This window comes from Tauraco erythrolophus, chromosome Z (genome assembly GCF_009769465.1).
Source record: "Tauraco erythrolophus isolate bTauEry1 chromosome Z, bTauEry1.pri, whole genome shotgun sequence".
NCBI classification, from domain to species: domain Eukaryota; kingdom Metazoa; phylum Chordata; class Aves; order Musophagiformes; family Musophagidae; genus Tauraco; species Tauraco erythrolophus.
In genome coordinates this window covers 34,134,820-34,144,616 of record NC_141496.1, presented here as the reverse complement: position 1 = coordinate 34,144,616, position 9,797 = coordinate 34,134,820, and the positions used below count along the sequence as shown (strand labels likewise).

Here is a 9,797-nt window from a genome sequence, read left to right as displayed (position 1 = left end):
AAAGCAAAATAACGTGTCAATCCTGACTCTGACTTTAAAGAGGTATGTGTGGAAAACAGTTTGCCTAGTACACTGCTAACATCAGGGAGCTACCCACCCCTGCTGCTTTCTGACAGCCACCTCCATTTCCTTCTCTTCCGTCTTCTCCTTCCTTCTGTTCCTCTCCCTCTTCCACATCCCATAGCTCTTTCTCTCTATTCCTGAGTCCCTTCTCAGGGTATTTTTTTTGTATCTCACACCTCTCCCCATCCATTTTGCCTTAACTTCCCAGACTTTTGGGAACTCATGGAATTACAGAATTGTTTAGATTGGAAGAGACCTTGAAGATCATCAAGTCCAACCATTAACCTAACATAAATGTTACAATCTACCACAGATACTCCAAGATACAGTTTTTAAGTGGACTTTGCTGGTACAGTTATCCTTTCTGTTCCACTTTGGTCACAATTCAAGGAACGGGCAAAGTGATCTCAGCTTTGTTGTCCTGACCACTGCAGACGCAGGCATCTCAGAAGGCATTTATATTATTTCATTTTAGAAGTGTGACTGAGGTTCCACAGGTAGGAGGTTGATCCTCCAAAGCTCATGCAGTACTCCATGAGGTAACTCAGTACCAACATAAAGACTAGCCAAATGCTCGGAAGTGCAATCTATAGGATGCTCTGTCTTCATTAGCCACACACAGCCTAGAAAGACTGGGCTCATGATTCAGGCACTTCACTTAGGTAGTTAAAATTAGGTGGTGAGAACGCCATCCCACAGTCTGGGATGCCTCTTTTGGGGCTCTTTTATGTTAGTGTATGTCTGCCTGTAGTCCAAATCATAAATAACTTCCACCACTGTTCACTCAACTCCAGCCTCCCAGCTGCTCCTTTACGGGGCAACAGAAGGGTAAGGGAGTATTGTTGTTTGGAGAAGGAATAAAAATCATATGACGGAAGCAGTAACGGCTGTAAATATTGAATCTGGAATAAATGTCAAATGTAAGAAAGACTGTAATATTCATTACAAATCCAGGGATAAGAGTATCTCCCCATAGCTTTAGCAGTTTGATTCAAAACTGCTTGGCAATTCAGGTTTTGAATCCTACTGCACGTTAAGTGAATAAGGTGAAAGAATAAGTAACTGGAAAATTGTTTAAAATAGAGCATTAGAGTTTTCAGGGGAATACTGCTGCATTTCATGCCTGAGGGGACAAATCTACTCTGATGGCAATGAAGATAGGCTTTGAAAAAAGCTATTACTAAAAAGCATCAGTTTACTGCCTTATCCTCCCACATCCGTTTTTTCCCTTCCTTGATATTTATATTAAATATGAAGCAATCAAAGCAGCAATCACACAACTAGAGCATACAACAGACTTCTGAAAAAAAACTACAGGCGGGATGTGGAGAACGAGTATTTCCAACTCAGTGCCATACCCTATAGTTTAGTTTCCTTCATTTATAATATCAACCAAGGCTTGCAGCAGTCGATCATCCCTATGCTTGTATGGTTTGGCATTGTAAAAAAGATCAACGTAGTCACTGTACAGGCTTTCTTCTGAGTCCCGCAACTGGGAGGGCTTGTTTAATTTTTCAAGGGCTTGATAGAAGTGTTCATATGGAATATTTAACCTCTCACTTGCGGTCTTCTTTGGCAGTCGCTTCTGAGCCATCTGTCTGCTAAAAGCACTTCTCAGCAAATGTAGCATAGCCTCTGACGGGATTTTATCTTCTGCTTTGTCACTGCTACTACTGGTATCTTCTGTGACTTTGGGTTTTCCACTCGGGTCCTCCTGTGCTGTATGGTCCTAGAATACAGGTTAACATAAAAAGGGTTAGGTGTCAATGAAAAACTGACTGGATTAAGATTTGCTATGGCTAGTGATTTCCATCTATGTGTGAGCAGATGCTATTTTTTCATTCAGGAGCCACTTAGCATCTAGAAAAGAATTAGACCATTATACACCAAAACAGACTATCAAAAGGACGACGTTGTACAAAATAGTGAAATCCCCCTGACAACATAGGAAGTCACAAATTCAGATTCCGCATTGGCAGGATACAACACGACATTTTATAGCAGGATTTGTCCTCGTCTTAAGAGGTATTCCTGGTTGTATGACAGGAGGCAGCTCCTTAGCAGTGTAACTGAAGGAAGCATATGCAGTGGTCACGGCAGCTCTGACGGTGCCACGTACCCCTGTGAAAAGGACTGAACCAGTGCATCCGCATAACCTGCCCTGCAGATGCTCTCACCTGAGAAAAGACAGTGAAGTATGGCTAATAGGTGACCACAACATATACCTTGGAAACCTTGGAAGATTAATGCCAGACACGGATGTACGAAGAAGTCGGTGAGAGGCACGGTCTTGTTTCGACAGTGTCTATTATGCCTCCCATACTGACGCAGTAGTATGCGGCTGCATAGCTTCCTCATTTACACTGGGATTGTCTTCCTAACTAACACTCATTTTCCTCATCTGGTTTTTACTACGCCCACCAATCTTCCCCTGCAGTACCTCCTGAATGCATGTGCACTTTCTTCAAATTTATTTTCTTGCAAATGGTTGCCACGCCTGCAGCGACTTATTTAATGTATTTAAAGACCATAATCATGTCTCCTTCAATCTTCTCCTTCATAACCTGGCTGAGGAAGGTTAACCTCTCTATACTTTATGGACATCCTAATTACTTAATGGGGAGACAAATTGATGCGATGTGACTAATAAAGTATTCTGAAGATGTTGACATAATCAAGCATTGTGAAAACGTCCAGTACTACCATCCTGTGCACCCAGAAACCCACCGTCACTCTTGGAAACCTGGAGTGAATTTAGAGCACTCTATCTGAAAGGTGAAGAAGGGGTGACGAAGGAGCTAGGTGCAATAGATCCACTTAACCAAACCTTCTGAATCAGTTGCTCCCTGACTCTTGTCACGTCTTTTGTCATTAACTTCCTTCCAATCTCCCTGGCAGCACTCCAGCAGCCAAAGCTCCTTTTGGATGCGACACTTGCTCTCACCAGCATTACTTAAATTTAATGTGTCTGTCAGAGGCGTCTTCCCTCCTTGTACCACTCAACTGCATTAGCTATTGAGTTCACTGCTTTAGTAGCAATATCCTCTTACCATCCTAAAACCCTTACATGTTGGCATATGAAAACAGAGACTAATAAAAATATCAGTTGTTGACGTGGACAAAAAAATTACAATACACAACTCAAAAGGGGTCAGGGGCTAGACAAAATGAATACAGAATGAGTATGTGTCTTCTTACTGGGAAAAAAAACACAGTTTTCTTATAAATTGAAAAGTACGTTTGGAAAAAAAGTAATGTGACACTACCTCTACAGAGTCCGTCACCTTCTCCACTCCTCTTCTGTCATTTTGCACAGCATTGTAGGATGTGTATACACGTGGCTGCTTCATATGTTCAGGCTGGGTAGCAGTGCCATGCAAAATCAATTTCCAATTTACAATCCTTCCTTCATTTTGTATTCTTCTGGACTAAAAGACAAGCATGGCATTAGCGTAGGTTCTTGAGACATAAGAAGAGGAAACGGGACACTTGATTGTAAAGTAGATAGAATTGACCAAAATAAATCATAAACTTTCAGTATCTAAATTTAAACAATGATTTATAAGCACCAAAAGACAGATATATTAGAGACAGGATATATCAGAAAGTGGGATTTAATATAATGGCTCAACTACGCCAGATATTCACCTTTTGATGCAACATAATAAATAATTAATCACGTAAGCATTAATGGAACTTTGTCATAACACAGAACGCTAAAAATTACCAAAGTAGTATGTTGTGTTATTAGTACTTGTTCACTAAGTCATTCCTGGGCAATTTCCTCACCAAAGTTACCATTGGAATAGTAACTTGAATAACATTCTATAGTGGTGCACAACAGCAATCTGAAACAGAGCATGTGGAAGTGGGCAACAAATGCTTTGTTCACGTGTTTTGGCGGCAATATTTAAACAGTAGAAAGTGGAAGAGGCAATTACAGAGAACACTGAAACTATATTTTACGAAAGCTTCTTTCAGAATTTTTGCTCAGTCATTTAGTGACTGAAGATGGCTGCTGAAGCTCTTCTTTTCAAACAGAAGTCTATGCCAAAGTTAATACGCACAACTTACATGACAACTAAATTATGAATAACTCTGCATGGGAATCTGCAATTTCAGTTAGGGTCATTAATGCAAAAACTTATTTCAGGAATCACAAAACCCTACAAGCTGAGAAAAGAGAGCATTACCTCTTTAGGACAAAGAGCTTGATTTATTTTAAGTTTCAGGAACCTCTCAGTTGAAAATGCAAAATGAGAGATAATTACAAACAAAATGCTCTTCTTAACTTCGTTCCAAAAAATGCATTATATTAATTACAAAGAGCAGGATATCTGTAACCATGGGGTTATCTATAAGCCTGCAGTATTAACACTACACTGTTGATAATAATATTTACGTCTACTGCGTTCTCCATCTGCTTAGTACTTGGCATTATCCTCCTGTTTAAAATTTGAGGCCAATAGGGGTTGGAGGCTCAGTGTCTGATAGGAAGCATTCAGTTTCAGGATCTGACCCCTAATGACTAGCTTATTAACAGACAACTTCAATGCAATTCTCCAGGGGTGAGTGTGCTTGATCACTCTCTTTTTGAAGAGAAATGATTTTTCAGTTGCCTATCAGGCAGTTCTATTTTGGTGTCTTGCTGTTGTAATCCATATCCCCAGGTGGTTTTAGTAAACTTACTTATTTCATATCTGTAGATTTCTTGGCTTTAATCCTTAAACGTTGTTCAGCAGTAATTACTCTAAGAAAGAAGTTAAGGAAAGGTAGGTCTCCAAGGTCACCAGAAATTCATTAATTCAAAAGGTTTTGAGTTAATGAAAATTATGCACATACTCCAAAAGAAGACTAGATCTATCCTGCGTTCTTTTCTGCAGAAAAACCTAATTTGCAGTTAATCATATGCTAATTCGATTACATATTTCACTCTGTGAATCACAGAAAACTGTATTAACTGATTTCTTTCAGTGACCTATAATGCATTAAAAACACAGGCATGAAATTTTTTTGACAGGTACACGTCAGTGAAAAGAGGATGGTGCTTTGCATTTATGTAAAGAACAAGAAAATCTGACCCTATCTTTTTTCTTTAATCTCTAACCCAGGTAGATATTTAGTGTAAATAAACCCTTGTAGCTTGCTTAATGAGAAGAATCACTCTTCAACGTGCTTGGTAGTGGTTAGTGATCATTTTACCTGTGATAGCTTCCAAACATAGCTAGTCAACACACAGACAGACGTACTTACCACATCAGTAATTCTTAAAACCCAGGTGCCTGTTGGATTCTCTCCCCATGTGTGAACAGACATGAAGTCCCAGTTCTTAAAGCCATTGGGAGATTTATCTCTCTCCCTCTCAGCGAGTAAGACAGTGCTGGTCCCTGTGTCAGTGCAAGATCAACAGTAATGACTCTTCGCACATGCCCAAACACTCTGCTCAGCATGCACTATACCTACTGCATAGGGAACCCGGAAAATACACTATTTAACAGCGTCTTGTGGGACAGGAAGCATGCTATTTCTGATCAGTTGTTCCTTCAGTTATTTTCACAGCAGTACTTAAGAGCATAAAAATAGCATATCAGGTCACATTAAAAAGGTACATCTTGCCCAGTGTTCAATCTCTAACACAGAGAAGTAGTGGATGCGCATAGAGAAGCGTAAGAAACAGAGGTGGGACACAACCAGTCTTTGCCACTAATGAACAGCTCAGCAAACTTCTGAGACAGAAGTTTCCAAGGCAAAGCAGTACTGTGAAACCAAAGCCTTATCCTGAATTCATCACTGCTTTTGGGTTGGATGTAAATTGCTACAGCCCACAAAGACAACAGGGTGAAAAGCATTTGCATTGTTGTTGTTGTCGTTATTATTATTATTATTATTATTATTATTATTATTATTATTATTATTATTATTATTATTACAAAAATGCTGCAGTTCACAAAGTATTTCTTCAGCAGAAGAGATTCTACGGCACAGCAGGATACTTACTGTGCTTGTTTGCATATAAGGAGAGAGCAAGGAAGCTATATTTACATAATAAGGAGCAGAGAAGCCCTGGGGAGCCTGATCACAAGATATAAATGTATTTAAAGGTAATACCATAAATATAGAAAACGAATGACATACATTTGGTAGTATGTTTTGCAGAACGTGGAAAACCAGTAAGAACCAAGAGAAAGAACAGTCTAAACATGACAGCAACATGATACTACAGCAGAGGCAGCAGCACTTGACTGCTGCTACCTCAGCTGAACCCACAGACATAAGTACAAAGATGAAGAACATACTGCTGTTGTCAATCTTTCAAAGAGGAGTGTTTTTCCAAGACGAAGCCATGCTTCCTACATATCACCAGCAGAACAGTGTCTTGGGAGGGAAATACCTCTATAAAAGTGGAATGACAGCTACTGTTGCTGTCATCTCCCTGATGTACCTAGAGACAGTCCCTATATTTACCACCAAACTAAAACTTACCTAAGACAGAATTAAATTTGAAAATACCCCAAAAGACAAAGGTAAAACACCTGAGAGCAACATTGCTCATAAGATAAAAGGTAAACTCAGAAAAGAAGAAGTTAAAGTTAGGCTTAAAAGGAATCCCAGACAAGGCAGGGTTTGGAAATACACTGCATGTACAGTATCTTAACCCTGCTCTCCAGTGAGGTCCTGCAATAACGATACGAACAAGGCTCTACTGGTTTACTGTCTGTGATTTACTAGAATAGCCTTTACCATCAGTAAATTAGACTAGTCTGATGTTTAAATTCACATCTGAAAGCTTGTCTGTTTTTCCTAATAATACCAGCTGATCTAATAGATCTTACTCTCTACAAAGTTGTTTATACTAATTCTCCTTTTTTTTTGTCTCCTTATGGTATTACTTCAGGGTATTGTCAAGACAGCTTGCCATATTCCAGCACATTTAGTATAGCTGTACCAAGGTGCCCAACAGGGACGCTGTGTTTTTAAATATACCAACGGGGAGACACAGTTACATGAGATCTAAGGAGTCAGACTTCCTCAGCTTTGTATTAGTTTCTTAAATCACAGTAAGGCTGATAAGCACTATTGAACTGTAATTTGTTGTCTGCCAGGAACTCTCAGTTTTTATACGTCCTGCTGCCAGAACGAAAATGTATTAGAAACAGTGCCTTCATTTTCTGAGGTATGATTTTCAAACTCTTATGGGAAAAACCCAGAACACACGAAGGCTGGAAAAGGGTTTCAGAGAACCAGTTCTCTAGTTCCCAAGATGCTTTGTCCTCGTGCTCACTTATTGGAGGTGACCAGGTTTGTTTAACAATATATTTAGCTCTCTTTAATCCACCAGAGAACGCAGAGGTGGTTTCTTATGAAATAAACGTGACACACACTACAGCAATACAAACAAAGCATGTCTTTGCCTCCTGTACCTGAGGGAGACACCAGAGCGACGTGAAGATCACCTCTACGGGAATACTCAATCGTTGCCTCAAGCTGCACATGCTCCAGAGATGCAATGGAGTTTTCTTGACCTTCGCAGGCTTTTGTGGGAATTTCAATGATGACTTCCTCATTTGCTCTTAATAATCTGGCAAAATTGCAGTTCTTTGATTACTCACAGAAACTTTTGATTCCGGATCATTATGTGAAGTGCAAATGACACGTTTAACACTCACTTCAGAATGATGAGAAAGGAAGAAGTAAAGACACATTTTACATTTATTATTTTTCTGAATGCTCCAAGAAAAAACATGGGAAGTTCTGGAAGCACAGATAATACTCAAGTGGACCAAATGATAGCTACTGCATAAACGAGGCTTGTGCAATACACCCCAGAAGCACATGAGCAAGTTTGATAACCAAAGGCTGTCCCACAGAGACTACAAAAAAACAGTCTCTGCAGGCAGCTAAGCTACATCACACAACTGTATCAGACTTACACGTAGTCACCTCATTCGAATATCCAGAAGTGCTGTTATCAGGAAGTTAAAATATTGCAGCGGGCACAGCCACTTTAACCCTTTGTACTCAATGACATCACCTTAAGAAAAAACCACCTACATCTTCTGTACATTCTCTGTACAGAGAGCTACTGTGCATAGCTTTCCCTGCACAATTTTCATTACTTCTAATGAGAATGGGGTATCTAAATCTCCATGTAAATCATTCTAAACTCAGAACCGTGGGATCTTTGTTTTTATAATGTAAAATAGACAACTGCAACAAAGAGACATAAACAGCAAGTATTACATGCATCAGTACTGGATCAGCACTCTGTGGAAAGGAGAGAGCTTATAAAAGCCAATTGATAGTAAAATAGCATAAATAATAAGGTTACCAAGCAGTGACACTTCAAGACACTGCAGTATGTTTCTACAGACAGATTTTTGGTGCCCTCACACAGCATAATTTCAATCTTTGAAATAGCTGTTTTTTCTAGACAACAAATCCCAAATTAAACAAGCGGAAACAAAATGGTCTAGATATCCTTACTGATTAACTGGCTCAGCGACTAATTATAACTTACCTGTATGTTGAGCTCAGTTTAGGCTCACAATGCTGGGAGCACTTGTGAACGTGGCTGGTAAAACTTCTCAGTGAGCCTCTGAGACATTTGTGATTCATAAGAGACATGCTATGGATGTGACTAAAGCTCAATATATCGCCTTGATTTCAACATCTACTAAGCCTGTCACAGGAGAAGAATTGCTAAGACCGATTACAGATGGTTTTTTTTTAAAATCCCCAGGAGACTTTGGTATCTTTTTATTCACCTTCCGACAGCCATCTAAACATTAATATCTTATCTGATCAGGTTCAGTCTCACAGTATCATCCATCCACATGCTGTCTGCACAAGCAGACACAATAATCTTATTCTTTGTTAAGGCTTCATGCCAGTAATTTCTATCAGTCTTACACTAAAAAAAGCAAACAAACGCTGCTTGCCTGCCCCTGAGGAAAACAGTAAGGCAAAAACAAATGAATCAAAAGAAATCTCTCAGTCTGGTTCAGAGCAATCTGTGCAGAACACTATCCTTCAGGCTTTACTAAGACAGACATAAGCTCAGTTACTGCTAATGCAAATTCTTACCTTGGTTCAAAGCTTTTGTCTTTGACAATACACTCTCTCTTTTCTGGTACACCTTTCCATCTTTTGGGATCAGCTAAATCTACCAACGCATTGGCATTGAGCAGTCCGAACCCAAATCGGCTGTTGACCATCAGTCCCGCTCCATTCTTTTTCCACCCTGGATTTCCAGCCAATGGATCGTATTCTGAGGTCCACACTACCAAGTGCTGCATATCCCTCCATGTTAGATTTGGGCTGTTGAGAAAATGTTCCTGGTTAATTGTTTCAGGGCTATCTACCATTTTTCTCTCAATTACTAGTGGGCAACAGAACATGCTTTGAATGTATATAGTGTTCCATTATTTTAAAATATACAGCACATTGCATGTTTATCCTCACAGTATTTCTCCAGGTAGACAGGATTTCTGTGTAAATGAAGAATGGTTATGCAGCAAGATTAGAGTCCAATTCTTCAAAATTATTCAGGCATTTAAATTTAACTAGCAAACTAGTATTTCCCACCAGTCTTTACAGGACTTGGACTTTGAAGGGTATTTGATTCTACCTGTGACCAACCCTACCCTTCAAAATACGGCCTTAAGTATCTTGGCTTATGTCATCAAAGGAGTATGCAACAGAACATGGAGCAGAACCTAAACCATTCAAGTACT

At 39.5% G+C, this 9,797-nt stretch overlaps 1 protein-coding gene across 1 annotated transcript in view; it reads right to left on the bottom strand.

Moving 5' to 3' along the window:
- Positions 1 to 1,429: 1,429 nt before the first annotated feature.
- Positions 1,430 to 9,797, bottom strand: part of PCSK1 (proprotein convertase subtilisin/kexin type 1) — a 31,663-nt gene continuing 23,295 nt past the window's right edge. Inside the window, exons 10-14 of the mRNA XM_086628718.1 lie at positions 9,148 to 9,381; positions 7,485 to 7,642; positions 5,317 to 5,450; positions 3,330 to 3,491; positions 1,430 to 1,792 (exon numbers count right to left, since the gene is read on the bottom strand). Coding sequence (XP_086484844.1) covers positions 1,430 to 1,792; positions 3,330 to 3,491; positions 5,317 to 5,450; positions 7,485 to 7,642; positions 9,148 to 9,381 — 1,051 coding nt within the window. The remainder of the gene's footprint in view (positions 1,793 to 3,329; positions 3,492 to 5,316; positions 5,451 to 7,484; positions 7,643 to 9,147; positions 9,382 to 9,797) is intronic.